The sequence below is a fragment of the Pholcus phalangioides genome, unplaced genomic scaffold, assembly GCF_987345545.1.
Source record: "Pholcus phalangioides strain wild (caught in Gottingen) unplaced genomic scaffold, Ppha-v1.0 ptg000040l_1, whole genome shotgun sequence".
In the NCBI taxonomy this organism is placed as follows: Eukaryota; Metazoa; Arthropoda; class Arachnida; order Araneae; family Pholcidae; genus Pholcus; species Pholcus phalangioides.
In genome coordinates this window covers 872194-894245 of record NW_028301626.1, presented here as the reverse complement: position 1 = coordinate 894245, position 22052 = coordinate 872194, and the positions used below count along the sequence as shown (strand labels likewise).

The window sequence follows — 22052 nt, the reverse complement described above, 5'->3', positions numbered from 1 at the left end:
TTCACAAGAAAAATACGGGATATGGGGTCCCAAACACGGGAAAATCAATAATTATCGCCAAAAACGATGCTAAAGGTTAAGAGAAGTCGCCAATTCCTGTTTAAAATCACCACTGGCGGGAAATGAAGCGCTGCTGCAAATGGCAGTGCATTGAAATGAATTCTACGAAATTCAACATTAAAAAAAAAAACCCTGACGAATATTAATATGAAAATTCAATTCTCATAATCATAAGATGGGGAAATAATAACTTCAAGTACTCTCTTCGGTGAAAATGGCTCCTTTCTCTAAAAAAAAAAACGGGACGGCCAAATTACGTGAAAATACGGGAATTGTGGATCACGTGGTCACCAAAGTTGTAGGTTATAATGAGTGCAGGTGCTCCCATCTATCTTCCAAGTATGAAACTGGTATTTAACAATTATTTTTACTGGATGTAATTTAAATGCTGTAGGTCTGCCACTTTTTTTACGGCAAGTTTTGTTTTTTCCTTTCAAGAGCAAAACAATATTGCTAACGCGGTAATCGACAGATGGCTACATTAATTTTCAATCGAACATCACAGCATTAGTACAAAGGCAAGGAAAAAAAGGATACAATACGAGTCAGGCAAGAAACACGACATGCATATGAAATGGATTCTGTTTCTTTTATTAACATGAATGTTTTCGTATAAAAAGGACATTTCCACGCAATATACAAACTGTACAATGAATACGTAAAACAACATAAATTGCAAATTCATAAACCGCCTTCAAAAATTAACACGATTCAGACCTATCGATGGTCTTAACGAAAGGGGGAAAAACCATTATCTTTATACAATACGTGAAAATTTCGGTACACTTAATGAGTCCAATAGACTGAATAAAATCATTTTTTTACGACAATTATAAACTGGCAGCCATTGACTAGTCACATATAAACACAGTAGGCGGGTAACTAAATATTACATGAAATATCTGGAGCATCCGTTGTATGTCATTGAAACATACACTCTCGAAGGTATTGAAAATTATTATAACTTAACATACTAGATTGTTGACAAAACTTGGTATATAAGTATTGCTATATTTCTCCCGCAAACATCAATAATACCTTTGATTGGCATCTTCCCCATTATCAAACAGATTTATACTTGTGTGGAAAAAAAATGCATCATATGATAACAGTGTTTCGAAATAAACATTTCAAAAACTTAATGGAACGTTCGTAACGCATGATTTCAATGATTTCGAAGCAGTATATTTACACAATACATACAAGAAAATATAGTTTGTACAAGAGAAGATTGTAAAAAAAAACTTGCATGTTTTCTTTCTTATGTACAATGTATGAACAAATTATATACAATAGAAATTCTGGCAACATCGGTGAGTTCTGGTGCGTTCACGAGAGCGGAGAAACAAAAATAGTGATGCCACCTATACTGAAGTTTTTTTTTTCACCCCAAATGTTCTTTTTATGTACATTAAATGTCACATTCAGCTGGAAGGCACAAGTTTTTTTTTTGTCCCAAATATATATCATTGAGAATATTATAAAGGCGGTCCGTTGACTCCTGGATGTAAGAAATTACAGTTTATCCCAAACCTACAGCCACCGGCAGCGAAATGACGACAGAGAGTCTTCCTTCGAGGACCTACGTTAAGAAAGAAATATCGATCATTAGAAATGTGGAATGCATAAATAGTGTATGTTATTGATAATCTGATAGCGGTCTTAATGAATCAACTCATCCATTCTGAAATTGTTATTTTTTTCACGAGTTCCAAGAATTATTTCTTTCGCTCATTAATTCTGAATTTTCGTGTGAATGACATTGTTCATTAATACTGAAATTTCTTTAATTTATTCTGTAGTTTCATTAATTCCGAAATTATTTCTTTCATTAATTTATTCTGAACTTTTTAATTTTCCCAAAATTATTATATCTTTCTCAATTTCGAAATTATTTCTTTCATTGATTGAGTACAATTTCATGAATTCTAAAATTATTTGTTTTATTGATCAGTTCCTTTGTTTCACAAGTACCGAAATTCTTTCCCCCACAAATTCAAAATTTGCACTGATTATGAAATTATACGTTTCATTAATTTAGAAATTATTTCTATTATAAATTGATACAAAAATTTTATGAAATTATTTTTTTCATTAATTTTGAATTTCGAAATTATTTCATTTATGAATTTTTGTTCAGTGTGCACATAAAACTGTGTAGATATTTTTTAACAAATTTTTATACATCCCCTAATTGTGTACGCTCACTCTTCTCCCGGAGTCCAAAGCTCCCCTCCCCCACCACCACCAGATTCCTTTGAACAAAGAAAGACCCGTGAAAAGGGATGCCAAGAATTACAGGCAGCAGAATTAATACAACACATACCTCCTGGCACAGCACATACTAAAGTGACCATACTATAATGAAGAGTTTTAAGGTTTTTTCCTTACCTGCTGGTGGTCTGAAAGGCGGTGGTCCCCTAGGCATGTTAGGACGATACATGTCATTACCAGGAGCTGACGGTCCTCCCCTTGGCCGGACATTACGAGACGGAGGCATACCGTGTGAAGGGGGCCTAATGTCAATCTGCTGATTCATCTGAAAGTTTCCGTAGAACGGTGGCTCTCCATGCATCATGCTGTCTGGCGACCCCCAGCTATTTGGCACTGGTTCCATCATCGGTTGGGAATTGAACATTGGGGGACCTTGTGGCGGTATTAAACCCTGAGAACGTGATTCTTCCGCTTCGAAAGGTACCATATTCATCTGGGCTGGTATAGATAAAATACCAGGACTTGGGTTCGCCTATAATGAGGGGAAGAGGAAATAAATAAAATTATAAAAAAAAATTATAAGTTATTTTGGGAAACAAACGCATCAAGAAATAATAAATTTTATGTCAAATGAAGGATCAAATATGAATCCGAAAAAGCATTAAAATTTATGTTTTTGAATTTCAAATGCTGCTATCCTGCTGCGTGAAATGCATTTTCTCTATAATATTATATATATATATATGCATGTTTCTTAAACCTCTATAAAGGCTTGGTAAATGCTGAAAATAATACGATATAGATGCTAAAATTCTATAGAATGATTTTTGACCAAATAGGAACTGAAATTTGATCAGATGGATTAAATAGTGTTTGATGAATCAAATTCTTTAAGAGGCAGTTTAAAAAAATCTCAAAATGAAACCAACGTTTTCGGAAATAACGCTTATATCACGTTCAAATCAATCTTAGTGGTACGTGATTAGAATATTCAACTTTAAATCTAAACTAATCATAAAAACTTGAATCTTATGAACAATGTGTTTATTGGTATATATGTTCATGTCTGGACACTCCCCGAAAAATGTGGCAAGCAACTTCACCTATCTTTCCAAGACTTCAGGCACAGAAAACTTCATGAAGGGGGTCAAGACTTCAGCATTTAAATTTACCTTACCAGTACCGTTTTACGAGAAAAAGACTTGAAAAAATTTATATGCTTAAATAATCACTCAATAATGGAACTCCGAATTTATCAGAATTATGGAAAAAGATTTTTTCATTTAGGAGAGAATTTTTTTATTTTGAAAAATTGCCGAATTATTCATTTACTTTACCAATGCATAAAAAAAATATAATAGCGATTGAAAGATATCAATTTGTTCAAAAGTAATTCAAGATGATTCGAATTTTGTTCTTATTATTCACTGTTAAAGAGCAAATCCTCAATCAGACTTCCATGTTTGCCAAAAGCATCGACGAGAAAGGAAAATTATAATACAGCAGCAATAACCTCAATACTAAGCTGTATTTGAGCAAAATAAAATTGATTATTGAATTGACCGAAATACGTGATTAATTTATTAATTCATTTTTCATGATTCAATAAGATTTTATAAATTTTACATCCTAATCAATGTATTGTAAAATGAGATATCACTTCCTGGATAGAGACCAGGAAGACAGATATGACTGCCCAGAGAGACCATCTTGGGTATGTTTGTGCTCTCTCCCAAAAGTATGGATGGTCTCCAAGAGCAACCACACCGGAGAGTTGATCAGAAAGACAAGACGCTTTAGATACATCATTAGATCCCATATTCTGACTAAGGAAAATGTAGACCATTTTTCTTCGTTCTAAGGAAAGGAGTAGTAGATCTAAGTGAAACGGGAAATTTATATCTATATAGACGTCCTCTGTTTTCTTCATCTTAATGTTCCAAATAACCAAGTAATACCCACAGAAATGTCCTTGATATCAGTTACCTTGGAAAAAATATTTACCTTCAAGGATATTCTCTTATTTCACTATTTAAATTATATTTATGACATGTATATATATATATATATAGAAACGAGAGATTCGAAAAAAGAAACTAAATGTTTCTATTGAAGTGAGGAGTTCTTGATTTGTCTTTTTAACAGAGTAAGAAGAGAGATGGTTGGACTGTGGACAAAGGAGGAAGTGTTGAATCCTTGGTGCTACCAATAGACATCTATTGCACCATCTCTAAAAATCTGTCAAGAGACCTGGAGCTGAAGTGAAATTAAACCAGCACTGGATGATAAATAATGTATTGAAGCTCCCAGTGGAATCAAGTGATAATTCGACTGAAGAATGGTTTGCTTTCCGATGCAAGTTCTGGTTCATAATGTTACTTGACGAACGCAAAATGTGTGCACAAAAGAAAGATCCATTTCTTTATCAGTAGATATAATTTTGATTATATTTTGAACTATTACCCAAAAATTGTAAGTTTTAGGTGGATTATATTTTTTCCACTGAGAACCCATTCTATCGTTAGACCTCAATAAATTCGTATAGAACCCACTGAAAATGCAAAACGAAAATGGCGTAATCGTTCAATTTTATAAATGGACATTATGAGAGCTCATAGAATTAGTCTTGATTTGATCAAATCACATTCGATCGTGAAAAGCTAACTTTGACAATACCATTTTCATGTTTGATCCTTCATTACTAATTTACCAGATTTTCCCAAAATATTATGGAAATTTAAAATTTAGCGAAATGTCTGTATTCACTAATATGGATACTATATCGATTTTTCTCCCTCAATATTCATACACTCATTAAAGCTTGAATCTCGGTAATGCAATTTTCCACCACCTGTTAGATTACCAATTAAAGAAACTATTTTTTGTATGTTTTGTGTTAAGGCACACACAAAACGCAGAGTAAAGAGTAAAAATAATTTATTCGCATAATGAAAATATATATATCACAGACAAATATCAATTGTAAATGACTAGAAAGTTTGCGGCAGCAGGAAAGAGGAGAGTTTTCTCATCATCCTGCGGCACAGACGGTGACGATCTGCTGTACCTGGCTCATTGGTGGATTTGGCGGAATTATCTGTTGGTGCTGTTCTCCCTGAGCTGGCCAGGAATTGGAAATCTTTATCAACGACGAAAGCACCTCTGGCAGGTTCGGTTTAGGCTTAGGAATCTCTTGATGGGAATAATCTGCAATGGGTCCAGCATTTTCCTGTGTGAAACGGAAAGAGGAAAAAAAGAAAGGTGGTTTCTCCCGTAAGCAACATTTTCAAAGTATATTTAACATCCATCAAAATAAATTTAAAAAAAACTTGAAGATAACAAGAACTAAGGCCGTAACAAGGATTTTTGTATATCAATTTCACAAGTGATTTTTGCTTCTCCCCCCCCCCCACAATTGTTGCATGGTGTATGAGCCCTCTCTTTGTTTCCCACTAGTTCCGACATTGACGAGAACCATTACACCAAAATGTAACGGAAAAAAATAAGAATTGAATAATAGGTAGTTTATGAAGTTTCAAGGTATTACAAAACTACCGTTTATACGCATAAGTAAAGTTTTACGTTAAAAAATTTGGTCCTACATCGGGGGAGGGAAAGAAGAAATCCCAACGTCAACAAAGTGGTAGTCAGCTGGTGTTGGTTTTCAGTGGTTCCCACCTTTGGAAGCAATGCAAGCTGATCTCCTCGTTAAAAAGTCTCGCCACAGAGAGCAACAGGCCCACAACAGTACATTTGACCATAATACTTCACTAACAGTTTTAAAAATTGATAGTAGATAGCAGCACTACAAGCATTACACAGAAACAAGCTTCACAACACACATGCCCATTTTCCTGCATGGCCTAGGTCTTTGATCTGCTAAAATCTTTTTAGTACAAAGTGATGGGCCATGATCTAGTTAGGAAAGAGGGGGAATAAATATTGGCTTATATGCACGTCAATGTTTGAGAAAAATAATTAAACTCCAATTTCACCAAAACACCACCCTGATAGCAGGTGAGCACTAATTCTGGCAGGCCAGCCAAGTGAGGTCCACTCTGCCTTCAAATACTCAACCTATCTTTGCAGCATTGTGGACAAGGCCCCAGGCTGAGCAATGCACTGTGTGTGTGTGCATGATCCCTTCCTCTTGCAAGTTTGACACGAGTGATCATAATGACTATATGCAAGGTCATCTAAGGCCCCCCGAACAGTGCCTAAGTGAACCCACGCATTAAGATGACCCTAGGTGAAAGCAGTTCTAAAAAAGGTATCGATCCACACAGCACGTGTTTGTGATACACTAGTTTGTGGCCTGTGAATGGTAGACATATTGTATGCCCATAAATTCTTGCCTGAAGGCATGATAGCTAGATACAACAGGAAAATGCATTACTGCTGTCTCGCAAAGTGTCGGCCGAATAAATGGGAGGAAGGAAAACATTTTGAAGGTTCAGATTATTTTTCAAATGCATTGTGACTTTATCTTAGAAATACAGCAAAACCTCGATAATCTGTTTTCCCGGAACATTCCAGTATTTTTCCTGGCTGTTATTTTTTTTTTTTTAGATGTCTTGTTTTTTCCGTATAATCAATGAAACCAACACACACATCAGTTTCAATTTTTCACTAAAATCAAGGATTAAAATGTCCGTTGAAACTTACAAATTATACTATGATAATTATGACTATAAATATGAATATTTATCAAATTTGTAATGCTAAACCTTTTTTTTTTTAACAATTCATTTTAATCCACTGTGATTTGCAGTGGGTGTTTCATTTCCCCACCATTCTAGCAATAAATGCAAGTTTCCTCAATTTTGCCATCATATTTGGCAACAATCAACAATTTCAAGTTTTTTGATATCTCAATTTTCTGAATTTTTTGTCACAGAAACATAATCAGCCAACGATTGTAAGGACTGAAAGATTTTCTTTAAGGATTTTTTATTTTTGTAAAACAACCAATTCGAGAACTTTCAGGAACTTCCTTACATATTTACAAAAAATCTGAATAATTTGGTTTCCTATCAGATTTTTTATAGAGCTCTAAAAATCATAAGATTGGCACCTATGCGAGTATATAGTTTTTATAATAATGGCTTGATCTCTCTAGTACAAGGTTCTTCAAACAAGTTCTGGATACCTACGTTCTTTCAGCAAAAAGGAAATTATCACTTTGTGTGCATGAATCCTTTTTGGTACAAGACTTTTGAAAGTACAAATCTTTTCTCGTATACAGGGCGTCTAAATATTTAAGTTCTGAACAAGCCTGTTCTGAGCTGTCAACAGCATTGACTAGCCATAAGAAAATTCTGATATTACTCTTTATCAGTTAGTTCGGAATTGTGGCATATGTGTAACACATGCAGCTGATTATATTCATAATATTCATTCATAATTATATTCATAAGTTAATGTTTTAGGTAGCAATATTTTCATTATTTTTAACAAAGGGATGCAAGAGACCCTATATCATGGGCCTACTCACAGCAGAAAAAAATTGTTTTGAATTTTAACATAATTTTTCTAGTATAATCCACATATTATATTTTTTTTTAAAAAACTGAATTTCTTGGTGTGGAATATATGCTGCTGCATTCTATCTGCAGTTGTTTTTTCACAGAGAAGATGAAATATTAAAAAAAATCATGAAAACAAATTTTTATAGATGACATCGCAAATCGAGGGGTGGTGGAAGAGTATATAAATTTTTTTTTTTTTCAACATTATATTAGGCGTTTCAAATAACATTTTAAATGCTGTACTTCAATCAGGTACTGATTCAGGTGAAATGTGTGGGAAACAAGGATGGGGTGGTTATTATATAGTAGTAAAATACCAAACATTCTGTATTTAATGAGGTGCTCATTTCTTCTTCTCCAAAATGTGTTTTGAAATTATACAGCTGTTCTGGGAGGGAGGACCCATCGCACTGCCCTTGGATCAGCGTTCTAGTTTCAATTCAAAAGAAAGGCTAAGTGAAGCAATTTAATAAAGCAACTAACCTCATCTAATGGAATGACTTTCGGTTCCTGAAGAGGAACAGATTCGACATCAGGTTCCTGAGGAGAATCAGGCAACCTGAAATATGCAAAGGTAATTCAATTATACGAAATTGAATCAAAAAATACACTGAAAACCACATGTAAAGGTAACAATCTTGATATATCAAAAAACACTGAACTTGCGATTACTTACATCTCACGACTGAAATATATTTCCTGAAGGATTGACTGCTGCCTCAGATTTTGGACGATCTTCTCCTCGCTGTACACACCAGGTTCAATGAGTGGGGGAGGGCAGTCTATCAATATGGGTGTTGTCCACCACTATAAGAGACATTACAACATGAAACATCACACACAAACACACCCACACTAACATTGAAAGCGAAATGGTGAACAAGAAAACTAGAATAAAATATTAAAACTCTTAAAAATGCATCATTCCATCACCATAAATCTTTCATTTATCGCACATTTGTATTCGTATTTACAGCCACTCCCAAATTTTTTTATGCTCCAAACATTTGGTTTTAGGTCAGATCAGTCATAGATCAGAAGATTGATAAAAGGAGTTACCCATCTCAAGGTGTCAACAAATTTTTATTAGATTTTGTGTTATGCATTTTAAAATTGATATTACCTAGCAGAATGAGTAGTTTAAACCCTGGAAAGGTATGTGAGGTTCTTAAGACCCCCCCCCCCAATGTTACTTGTAACCCCTGAAGCAACATTGACGAGATATTTCGTCTTCTTAAAAGCCCCTTATTTTAACATTGACAAGCCCAGGTACTATGTGATGTTGATTTCTCAATGGAACACTTTTACCTATGCTCCCTTAATCTGCACCTGCTGAAAATCAGAAGAAAGCCTACCATTTAAGAAAAGGAGGGCATTTTGAAGAGGGGGTTAAGTGATTTCTACTGTGCTGCTTAAAGGTTTGATGATATTTAACTCTATGATGCTGGTTGGTAAGAAAATTTGCCATCCCAAATTTTAATTTTTCTCTTTGCCAATAAATGGGGGAATGGTTCCACTCAGTGGTTTTTTTAATTTCAAAAAATTAAAGACATCTTTGATGGGTTAAGTATAGAGAATGTTTTTTAAGTAATAAAAAGCACCACTGTTGAACTCAAAACTTCAATTGCTTTCATCATTTTCAGGCTGTGCCAACTTGTAACGCCCATCAAGCATCTTTTGGTTGCTAAAATTTTCACATCATTCACTTCATTATCATATTGGACAAATTTTTAATCTTCACCATTTTTGGCTGCTAAAATAGCCTCTAACTATTCCATTTCCTTTTTGTAAGAATCATCAAATGTTTCTGAGGTCATCAAGTGTTTCTCATGAGATAAATCATGCGAAAATGGATGCAGTACTAACTAAACCCCCAGTAATTTTCCTCAGCACATATAACTAATTTAGAACCAAAAAGATATGCTTTTTCCCAGGACTAGAAAGATAACAACCTTGAACATAACCACTGAAAGAATGAAGTCCACACGCTTGGGTTGAGAGAACAAGTCCACTTTATTAGGAGTATGTGTGTGTAGGTCTGATGGACCTCACATGCACACATACGGCTAGATTACTTAGCAAACTGTGGCACCAAAATGGCTTCAGCAAATTTCAGAACAGCATAAGCAAAATTTAGCATGAAGCGAAAAAAAAAAGGAACCAACATCTAACATATAAATGTATTTTTAGGGTTCCCAGCAAAATCTGCTTAATTATTTCCCTGACCAAAACTCTGGAAGAAAGAAGTGTAACTTAAAAACCTAATCTTCCAAATTTTCAATTTTTGTTGTTCCACTGACTTTTATCAAAGAGATGTCATTTTCTCATTAACCTCACATCATAGCACATCAAAGAAAGAGACTTTATGGATATCAATGGTGGAGATAAACTTTAGAGAGTGTTATAATATGGAAAAAATTGTGTGTCTGTGGTATACTGGTTATAGCGCTTGTCCAGATTACAAAAAACCAATTCCCAGCAGATACGACAAACTCTTCTTTCCCAAGTTCATACCAGCATCAATATACAGAAAGTCTTTCTTCCATGCTCTTTAATTCCCATGATCGTTTTCAACTACAATAATTCTAATAAATTTAAAACTCACACCACAGCATTCATTATCAAGACATCTCACTAAGTGCATATCAACCATTCATGTGTATAATTTAATCATATGCTCTGTAACATTTAAGATTATTTTTTTATGCAAATAATTTGACAAAATCAGCATTAAAAAATAAAATAAGTGAAGAATAAACACTCACCGGAATAGCTGCCTCCATCTTGTCACCGGCATGTCTTCGAGCAGCTTTAAGATCTTCTCTTTCTCTTTTTGCCTCGATAAACTTGGCTTCACCAAAAGTGCGACTACGAAAAACATTGACTGTGGAAAAGGTAAAAAAATTATAATTACTAACACAATATTTAGATAACAGAAACTACATTATCACAAACAGTAGAAAAATGTTCTAGAATTTCTAATGATGGGAACATAGTGAGACATTTTTGATGGTTTTTATTTACCAAGCTCTTGAAATTCGAAAACATACTTCTATTGAAATTAACAAAGGAAAATATAATACTGACTCTGCATAACTATGTAATTGTATAAAAATCCAGTCAATATAAAATTTTTAGAACATGATTTTCTGTCGAAAATACAAGTGATCTACAGCAAAAACAATCATGTTTTATCATTACCTCTTTCCGTTTCATCCAATTCGAAATACCGGACCATCTTCAGGTTCTCATCCTCTACCCATCTCACACTTTTTCGCTTTAAACGTCTCTTCCCGTGAGCCAAAATAGACTTAAGCTCATTGGGATTCGATGGTTCTTCTTCTGATGGCTCCTCCTCTGATTTAACTAAGACAACAAATAATCACTTGTAAAAGATATTTCAAAACATAATAGAGAAAAAAGAATGTACAAAAGCATGAAACCTATGTCTATTTACCATAAAAACCTATATGACAATACTTAAGACACCAGAGAAATGTATTATAAAATAATTATTGTTATAGATGGAATCTTAACAATATGTAAAATGTATCGGGGCAAGAGTAATATTGTTACATAGGCAATTATCATTAAGAGGGTATCGTTATACAGGAGGATTTTCACTGTATGCAAGTGATTTTCCACTTATCTCTGTGTATTTTCTCCATACAATTTAACAATCTTTGATTGATCTATACACATAATTCCATATGTATACCAAATAGGACCAAACATTTGATAGGCTACTCTGAAACTTGGTCAAAATGCAACAAAATTAAAAATTGTTTCTTATCTGCAATAACAATGTAGGAATATTCACTTTGATTATTACCATGAGTATTTGAAAACACGTTTTTAAATTTTTTGAACACTTTTATCTCCTTACAATGTTTTGTCACTGCTTTCATGCCCCACCCACCTGATATGGATAAAACCCAGGCAGCATCGGGCATTTTTCCTTGGTATTCATATAAATGTAGAAAATTTATCTGAAGTTACCTTCTTCAACTTTGGCATCGGTTTCCACAGAATCATCATTTTCTGAATTAGCACCTTTTTCTTTTTTCACCTCTGTGGTCTCTCCTTCCGAAACAGGTGAAGATGGACTCGTGTCGTCATTTATTTCAGATTCTTCTTTGATTTCTTTGCTGGATTTTTCATCATCTTTACTTGCAGGATCCTCTGAGCTCATATCTAAGGTGTCTTTGTAAAACTAAATGGATTGAAAAAAAATTAATGATTATTTCTACAAATTTTTTATTAAAACTTACATAGTATAATTGAGGAAGAAACAAATTGTATCATTGGAAGTTACTCAAATCTTGAAAAACTATCAAAACCAAGAGAAATTTATACAGATCAGCTATTCAACTTACCTCTAATTTCGGAGCCTTCATAGTAGATGGAGGGGAGGTTGGAGTTGTGGGAGGTGTAGTACTTTTCTCCACAGATTTCTTTTTTCGCTTGATAGGCGGTGGAGGCTGAGCAGTGAGAGCATCCATAAAACTGGTGCTCTCTTGAAGGATGTGAGCAGCTGTACGTGAAAGAAACATTAAATTGAAAATTTTCCAAAGAAACTATTTTTTACGTCAGCAAAGAAGAACATGACATACACCAAACTGCACAGCATGAAAATAGAGAAATAGAATAGAAAATTAATTTAAAAGATTCAAAACCCCATTCAGGGAGGTCTTATTATCATGTTTTTAAATGTTCAAACTAATTTTTTTTTATTTAGTGGATAAAATTTGTTATCAAGGATTGTCAACCAGAATCTTAACTAGAAGATATGTTGCTACTGCAAATCCAAGATTTTTGTATGGCTTTCCATATCATAATTTAATTTTTTAGAGAATTGGGTATATCAATAACTCTCCAATGATAGCAGCAAGCGTTCATGGTTTGGCACATGCTGCTCTGGTCTGATTGGTCACTGGAGTCTAGAAAATGGGACAAGCAGTGAGTTATCAGATTTGTTGTCTATATTGTTTGATTGGAAAGAGTATATTTTTCTTCACAGGAGGAATCCATAACCTAACAACGTTAATGCTACCTCTCTGATTTTAGGAATTTTAATGTATGAGTATTTCAATGGCCTCTAAGTTTCAAGAAAGATAGTCTCAGAGAGAACTCTGGTCTCAGTGAATTCAATTTCACGGCCATTGTACAGAGCATTTTTAAGTACCACTGACTTTTCTGTTAGACCCAATCTGCAAATTCTTTCATGTTCTTTGGCCTAAAAAATTCAATAAATAGTCGCAAAAACTACAGAGACAATGAGAAAACTAACACTCACGCTGTGGTTTAGCTGGAATCAACTTTATTCCCCCAGCTGGTGTAGCTACATCATCTACATTGAAGAGATTCTCTACTTTAAGTTTCTTTTCAGTAATTCGATCAGGATAACTCTGATTCAGTCTCTTTGTTGCAGTTGTTTTAGCCACGGCAGCAGCAGCTGCAGATTTGTCAACTGTCGGTGTCTTTTTAGTAACTTTCTTCGGTAAAGGCACTTCAACTTCCAGACCTTGCATAAGAAATAAACAATCAAACATTTAAAACATTTTTTGATAATGATTTACAATACACCAAATATTTAGTTGAAAGCAAAAATTTAATAAAGCACTTTTTATAACGCAAGGAAATTCATTGCTTTCCTTGAAATCAAGTAATGGAATGTGATTTTGTTATTGAACCATTTTCATTTTGGATTTTGTACAAAGGACTATAATTTGGCTTACCAGTTGCTCTGAATTTAGTCTGAAAGGATCTCACAGTTTTCGGCCTATCTGTTTTTAATTTCTTTACAACCGGTTCGGGCTCTGGTTTAGGCTTCACATCTTCCAAGCTATCTGACGGATTTGAATCCTTGCTCTCACTAACAGTCCTTTTACAGGTTCTAGGTTTTATCGGCTGTTTTTGCAATTCCTTTGAAACTTTCGATGGGACAGTCTTGGAAGGTTTCAGAGCAGCAACCTCTTTGGAAGGTTTCAGAGCAGCAACCTCTTTGGAAGGTTTCAGAGCAGCAACCTCTTTGGAAGGTTTCACAGGAACCTCTTTGGAAGCTTTCACAGGAACCTGACTAGAAGTTTTACTCTGAGCTCCACTTTCTTTAGTGTTTTTTGGCGGCGGCGATTCTTTTTTGTTAACTGACACAACACTCTTAGAAAGTTTAGACACAGTTGGTTCAGTTTTTGCTGTGGTCATTGGTTTTGAGCGTTTTGTCAATGCATTCACTTTGTCATTTTTTAGAAGTTCTGTATCTTTTTTCTTCTCCACTTTTTTCACTTCTTTTTTCTCTGTGTCTGTTAAATCGAGTTTCTTCAGAGGCTTCCGTAATACTTTCTCTTCCTTGATTTCTTCCACAGGCTTCTTTTTCTTTAACTTTACAGGTGATACTAGCAAAATGAAAAACAATAAAGTATTAGTGTTATTTAATGAGAATAAAATATAGTATACTTAATTTAATTTACCCCTTAACTGGCGTGGTGGGGTGGGTCATTTTGACCCCACGCATTGTTCATCTTGCCACCCCTTGAGAAAGCAGTGCATCTGGACCATCTTATTGTCAGTACCTTTCAAGCTAGTTGTTTACAAGTATTTGACAAATTTCTGATGTTATTACACTTTTTCTCCCCCCCCCCCCCATCATTGATCAAACACCTCACCACTTGCATGTCTTTTTCTTGTCTGACGACTGGGGTGTTCAGATCGAAATGACGTATCGGAAGAGTGCTAGTTCTCCTGATAACAGTTTCAAATTAATGGTGAAACATTGGATATCCAAGGTGAGGATTGTATTGTTAATGAATTGTATGCAAGATCTGTGTGATCAACATGCCATGATGGTGTTTGTAAGGACTGTTTCCGACATAGAATAAGACTAATTTTGGTGCTTGTGAAAATATAGTAAATATTTAAATTTTTTTAATTTTATTTTCTGAGCATATTTTAATCATATCTGTTCATTTTTAACCATGAAAATTCTGTTCAAAAATTTCATATATACGTTTTTTTAAAAAGTCACGTATCCCTCAATTTTTTTTCGAATGTGTCTTAATAAAAGACTGATTTTGACAAATTTCTTTAAAATAATTAAAGAAATTTGAAAAATTATTTAGTGAATTAATTGACAAATGAATGAAGTTATGTAAAAAAAACCTATTGCTTTTATGAAGAATTTTTTTGTTGATTTTTTAAATGAATTAATACTTGCTGGGGTCAAAATGACCCCACGGTGCCAGTTATGCACAGAATTTTCACACCACCAGTTAAGGGTTAAATGCAACCAAATTTATTATGGAGATTAAATTAAAAAAATATATATATATATAAATTAATTTTTAAGACAATTTAGTTTCATCCATATAGTGATCAAGATTACCTGGAGCTTTATCTCCTTTTATTATCTTCATCCAACTGGTCACAAGTTCATCAGATAAAGATTTCACTCCTGAAATTGAGATATTACAGATAAATATGGAGCTTTTTTTTCGAATGTGTTCATCACTTGCAAATATGGAATTCAAATGTTTCTAGAAAATTTAATTTTTAGAGTACCGATATTTTCTTGAATCATCTCGGCTAAAAACAAAAAATACTGTTGTACACTTTGGCTACACAAACACAGGTGAACTTGACTAATTTGAATTTAAGTAAATTTGAACATTTATAATTTTGAAAATATTTGAAACTTTTCGACCATCAAATTTGGACTAAACTGACCCTGGAATGAGCTAACATTAGAATCCAAATAAAATTGTCAGTTATATCATGCTGCTTCTTTATCCTCCTATATGCCGGATGTAAGGAAGGGTTACAGTGATTTGAAAAATTGCATTCAAAATAATCAGGTGAAAAATTTATATTTAAGCATTGATTTCGTAGCGAAAACTTACTGTCATTTTGAATTTTAGTTAGTCCTTTCACAACCTTTGGAGTGTTATTTTCTTTCAGCCTCTCGATCGTCATAGGTAACAGCTTGCAGAGTTCGAGCAACTCTATGATGAAATAAATATTCTCTGTAGTGTGTGCATCAGTGAGCCACAGGTTTATGGTATCCCAACCTCCTTCACTGAGGAACCTAAGAAAGAAAAAAATCAAACAGGATGATCAATACATTTGAAAATTTCTCAAAAAAATTGGCAATTTCAAGACAAGAAAATTTCTCAAAAAAATTCAGAAACTGCATTATCTATCCCTAATCAATGCTATCTAATCTCTAAACAATATCAAGAACTTTAAAGTCAGATGGTAGAATTTCATTGAATTCAGCTCAGCAATAATGGCTTCTCTGAACTTCCTATTTCTATAAAGGCACTGTTGGAAGCGAAGCTTGTCATAGTGATTTTGAATATTGGGAAGCCCTCACACATTTTATGAAAGACTTAGACAGCTTTCCACCTCATGGTTTGAAAAGTTTTCTTTTGAAAGTAACTTTCCACCTCAGAGATAAGTAACTTATTGAAGCATTCTGCCGAATAACGGTCTATTTTACATTTTTTCAAAATCATTGAGACTGAATAACGCTACGTTACACACTCCTAAAGCAAGTTTGGGCAAGAACAAACAACTGCAATTCATACAAAAAATATGGTTTTTCTAATTCAGTGATGAATTTTATTGATTCCCTTCTAAAATTTCAGAAAATGACACAGACCACTGTTCAGTTGAACACTTTAATTATTGAATATATATATAAATAAATAAATATATATTCATGCATACCTGGATAATGTTTCTTTTTCTGTAGATTTGAGAACGTTACAATAGACGCAGCGACTGACAAGCTTTTTTGAGAATTTTTTCATCAAACTAAAAAGAAATAAAATGAAAATGTTCAGATTGAAAGCATTTAATAAAACTTAACAAAAAATTCAGTAACACTTGCAGGGCCATAACTAGGATTTTCATCAGGAAGAACAAACTTGATTCTGCCCAAACTTCTAGTTACGGCCCTGACTGCTTTTTTGTATTACTATATTTTTTTTACTTATATAAACAAAATAAAAATTTAAAAAATATTCCACATGTGATTTTATGAATTTGATACTATGATAATGGACCAAATCATTCTTATGTGAATCTGTAAAAAGAGAAAGATTTATTATTATCTTATGTTGAACCTGTGAAGGGAGAAATTTATAAATTAGTAATTTTTATTGAAATGAAGTGAGGAATAGCAAATATTGTGCTTTAAAAAATAGTATAAATAGCAAATATTGTGCTTTAAAAAATAATATAAATAAGCTGTCGCACCCTGAAGATCCTCCTCCTTAGTATAAACCAAAGCATAATGTGTACCTCAACTGAAAAAATTAATACATTCCTGAAATATATTATACCCTGAATAAAATATTTCCATGTAAAATAATCAATATTCTGTTATGTTCCTCACCCTCTTGAATTGACCCAAAACCTCTTCGTGATCTATCTAAAATGTTTTTTAATTGCCGTGCAAACTGAAGGATTTAAGGAATCTTGAATTACATGCATGAAAATGTGTAAATGGCCGGGATTACACTATTAAAGTTTGATAAAAGGAGCTTTTACAAATTTGGAAAAAAAAAACCAATAAGCATTTAGATTACATTCATCTAATGTAACCGATACTCTTATTGATTACATTTTTCACACACAAGTGGTATAACAATTTTTTTATAGTGTAATAACGTCCTATGACAGATTTTTCTTTTTAATGTCCATCTTTTCAAAAATAATGATCAAAGGAAGAGTTAAAGCTTGTCATGTTGGCACTCACATTGCAATAGTGATTTTTGTTTTCCATACAACCTTTTATACGAAATATATTAGCATTGTGTATGCATTTCAGATGTTACTGCCCATTCTAAAATACAACTCTATTTATGCTTGGATGACAATTAATGGGCTACTACCCCTGCTCTACCGACCTTTTCTTCTTCTAGCAAACCCCCCCCCCCCATTTTCTCTTATTAAAATTACTTTTTGATGTGGGCAAATCAACAGCCAGATTTTGTCATATTAATGGAAAGGAAACTGCATGAGGAAATGTAATACAGTGAACTTTTCAATAATGGATACCCATGGGGCAAAAAATTCTGCCTGATGGGGTGTTCCCCTTAATAAATGATGAAATATAAGGCAATTTAATTGTATAATTAAAGTTCCCATACCTAAAGTCTCATACTCCAAGTAGTCTGAGAAAAACTACTCATCCAAACACAACCAAATTTTCAGTATATCTTAATGAGACCACTTGATACAATAAAATTTTTTTAATAAATTAAACTTTTTTAAAAGCTCAATTTCTTACCACCAGGTGAAAAAGTCACTTTTTAATGCATGCTCCTTTCCCCCTATTCTGGTGGACGAATTCCATTGAAACTTGGCTTGTGTGCTGTAGGGACCATGGGAAAAAGGGAAATATTAAAAAGCGCCACTTTTTTACCTGGCAGTAAAAAAAAATTGTATTTTTTTTATTCTATAAATCTCTTTCCTGTGATCTCATTGAGATATCCTGAAAATTTGGTTGTATTCGGATGAGTAGTTTTTCTCAGTATGGGAACTTTAATTATACTTATCCTGTACATTTCAGATCCCATAGACTGAAATAATTCTCTATATAATTACTTCTGTTCAATCATTTTTTTTTTCAGTTTTTGCCTTTTCATCTTGGAATTAGCATCCCTCCTCAAGAGAGCAGGCAGAAATAATTTAACCTAATTTTTTTCGCCCTTTCATCTCGGATTAGATGCTCCTCCTAGAACGGCGCCCGGTGCGGTCTCGTGGCCCAAAAAGCCGGCCCTAGCAGAGAATTTTCTTGGGGGAAGCCTAGCGAATTAGAGGTGGAAAGATTAACATGCCACTTCTTCGGATGTTTGATTCTTTTCCCTCCTTTCCCGGGCATTTTCCGTTTTCAATCTCCGGGTACATTTTTTTTCCCCGTTTTTGATACAACCGCGGTAAAATTAAAAAAGGGGGGGGGAAGAGAGCGCAAATTTTAGGGATGAAAAAAAATAACCGTAAAACCATCCATTGAAAATAATTGGGGGAAAGGAGACACTGACGTATCGCACTGCTTGCGACATCCCAAGTACTACTTCAGGAAGGATTTCGGGGCACCCATTTCCGAGAAGAAACGAAAACGGAAAAAGATCGCGTGACAAGGCGGCGCCCTCTGCAGCAGCGAAGATAACGCGAACACACACACGTCATAGTATTTTTTGCTGTTCTTCCAATCCGAGCGGGCCTGAAAACCGAAAGAGAAAGCCAGAGATAAAAGAAATCGCGATAACCATACAGGGAGAGACGACGACATATCCTTCTAGACGTGAAATTGATGGGGAGATTTTTTTTTCCGTTTGTCCTATTTACTCCGAAGAATCTCGTTGCTTGCGAAAGTATCAGCTGCATATTTCTCGAACTCTTATTTTTATTGCAATTGACAAAATTTGTTGAATCCGATTATTACTAATTGTTCCTTTCACAAGTTTGGATGAGGGATCAGTCAAATTGCGTATGCTGAAAAGAGACGACAAAAGGTTTGTTGTCTCACGACCCTTAAAGTCGAATTTTCAAAAGCGACTTCAAAAAATATTTCAACCAATTACAAATAAAATGGTAAAAATTTCGTAATTGGATTCAAATATTTTTTGAAGTCATTTTTGAAAATTCGACTTTAAGGGATCATGAGACCCCTTAACCCTTTAATTTTCCCTGTTCGCTTATAACTCAATAAAAGCGTTTTAAGAACCTGACAAATTTCGAGGCGATCCAAATAAAGTAGATCAAGTTTGATATCTCGGGATTGCCGTTGTAAAGGTTAAACAATGAGATTCGAGGGTTCCCCAGTCTAAAAACAGTATAATTAGCATATTATAATGAATGTTAGAAATACTTCATGTCTGAAATGTTGTGACGGAAAAGAGAAGAAATGCGGTCTCCCCCGAAGTACATTAAAAAAGAAAAAATCTCCCGTTTCTGGCTCCATGGCCCCCACGAGAGTGGAGCTGACAAGGCTCCAACAGGGGGCAGTTTTAAATATTTTTTGGTTTTCTCACACTATGAATTCACTACACAGGGGCCCCGCTGCAGAATGTGGAAGTCAGGTCAAGGTCTCCAGATCAATGATTCTCAACACGGGAGCCATGGCCTTCCCTGCCGTACTGGGATGTTTTAAGAGGGACACGAGTGAAAATAAAATGAAAACGGAGCCGTGACACGTCGTTAGGGGGCCTCACGAGCCGAGAAAAAAAAAATACACGGATTTGATGAAAAGAAGTTTGAGTGAAAGAAATAAGGTACATTTAAAAAAGTGAAGTATACATGGCACGGGAAAGCTTTAGGTCCGTGGGTTACCTACATGATGAGATCTGATACTCTGCGATTTTCCATATTATACAATGGTGTGGGGAAAATTTGTATCACGTAAAACACGGGACGATCCAATGGACCTACATCAGCGATTCTCAAACTTTTGCCACCCACGACTCCCTTACCCCAATTCATCATTCATACGAGATTACCAGAACAGTTTAGTATATATTTTCGCTTATAAAATAGCCACTTCGAAGCATAACTAGGCACACTAATCTGCACCTACGCCGTATACAATACATACATTTCACTTTGAGAAACATTGACCGGTGAAATAAAATTATCCACACAGATGTGCCTGCCGCCACATCGCCCTGGATCCACGCCTGGTTGAGAAGGCCCAACATAGAACCTATACAACAGGGCATAGCAGTCTGGAGATGGACTTGGTTTATAAAACTTTTGTTCGCTATAAATTTTTATTCAAATATGTAGAAAGGGTCTCGCTCATTGATTGGGGGAGCATAGATGAAAAAATGTTAGGCACTACTCGAAATGACGTAAGACCCTTCGACGAGAATTTTTCAAAGACCCCTGTGTAAATAAATTTTTAGTATTGGAAAAAAGCCATCTTAGAAGCAAAACTTTCTTTAGCAGAAAACCTCCGCGCGAAGCTTTGACGTCACTGAAATCGTCAATTTTCATTTGTAACCATTGGATACTGAAGTCCGACGTATGCGAAATCTACTTTTTTGCAGTATATTCAATGATTATAGGTGAAATGGACGACTTCAATGACGTCACGAGCTTCGCGCGGAGGCTTTCTGCTACAGAATGTGTCGCAGAAGTCCTATCAGTTTCTTTCGCGTGAAGCAACTACACTTTTATGCAACCGTTCTAGAACGGTCGCCCCCCGAGCTTCCAAACTAATTTGCATAAAATTACGATCATTACATTAAAAGGAGCTCCATTTCGCAGATTTGATACGAACCCATTTAATTTTTTTCGTCCATCGCATCGCTCTCCCAACACCTTGAACGATTCCCATATTATATCCACAATATCAAATATTGTAAACGTAATTTCCCACTTAGGGAAACTCTGGCCTATCCCATATTGGTGATGAATCAGAACAAAAAAAAAAAGGGAAACTTTTAAAATTTCCTGAAAATAATGCGTTGAAGACCCCTGTTGCAGAGAGATCGTTAGTCTTTTATTCATTTTTCGAATTAGCAATATAGTTATAGACACGTCGATATGAAATATACTTGCTAGAAAACGGAATTTCATAAGCATTTCAATGCAGCTTTCATTGATCAACAAATCATTCCAGACATAGTGAAATCTGAACCCTTGCCAAAGCGGTGAAGAGCATCGAAAATTTGCTAGAAATCAACACAATCCTGATCTCGGATGCGACCTCAAGATTCGGATCAGTGAATAATTCAAATCGTAATCTCGGTATCGGGTGGAGTTCAAAGTTAACGCGAAATATGCCTACGCGTGAATACGTGATTTCGGTTCTACGTCATTACCATACTCATCGACAGACAAGGCAACACCATATCATTTATTTTTTTTTAATCGGGTAACTCGTTTACAGTGAAACATCGCAATAAGTGTCACCCATGAGCAGATATAGGCACTTCGAACGGGGGTGGAAAAGTGCATTCCAATAACACGGGTTTTTTTTACTGGAAGGGGACGGGCGACCGCCCTGCCCATGTATACGCCTATGATGGGATCAACTTTTTGTCCCTTGTTCAAAGATAAACAAAAAATCCTATTCACAGAGAGAGAGAGACTGATCCGTCCCTTAAGGTCTCATATCTTTACTCGTTTGAGCTATTTTTACATCGAGTTATGTGGTTCTAGAGCCAAATTTTATGAGGAAACGGAAATAACGAGTGGTGGGGGGCGGCAAAAATCACGTTTACTCTCCCACAAAAATTCTCG

General features: G+C 34.8%; 1 protein-coding gene across 2 annotated transcripts in view; it reads right to left on the bottom strand.

Annotated features, from left to right (window-relative positions):
* Positions 1–630: 630 nt before the first annotated feature.
* Positions 631–22052, bottom strand: part of LOC149065241 (serine/threonine-protein phosphatase 1 regulatory subunit 10-like) — a 77701-nt gene continuing 56279 nt past the window's right edge. For both annotated transcript variants that reach the window (XM_089254200.1, XM_089254201.1), the window contains 14 exons: positions 16527–16613; positions 15698–15882; positions 15184–15252; positions 13541–14197; positions 13099–13326; positions 12179–12336; positions 11802–12015; positions 11004–11168; positions 10568–10686; positions 8479–8609; positions 8286–8361; positions 5342–5503; positions 2452–2806; positions 631–1642 (listed from right to left, as the gene is read on the bottom strand). In XM_089254200.1, coding sequence (XP_089110326.1) covers positions 1539–1642; positions 2452–2806; positions 5342–5503; positions 8286–8361; positions 8479–8609; positions 10568–10686; positions 11004–11168; positions 11802–12015; positions 12179–12336; positions 13099–13326; positions 13541–14197; positions 15184–15252; positions 15698–15882; positions 16527–16613 — 2710 coding nt within the window. In that variant the 3' untranslated portion in view covers positions 631–1538. The remainder of the gene's footprint in view (positions 1643–2451; positions 2807–5341; positions 5504–8285; positions 8362–8478; positions 8610–10567; positions 10687–11003; positions 11169–11801; positions 12016–12178; positions 12337–13098; positions 13327–13540; positions 14198–15183; positions 15253–15697; positions 15883–16526; positions 16614–22052) is intronic.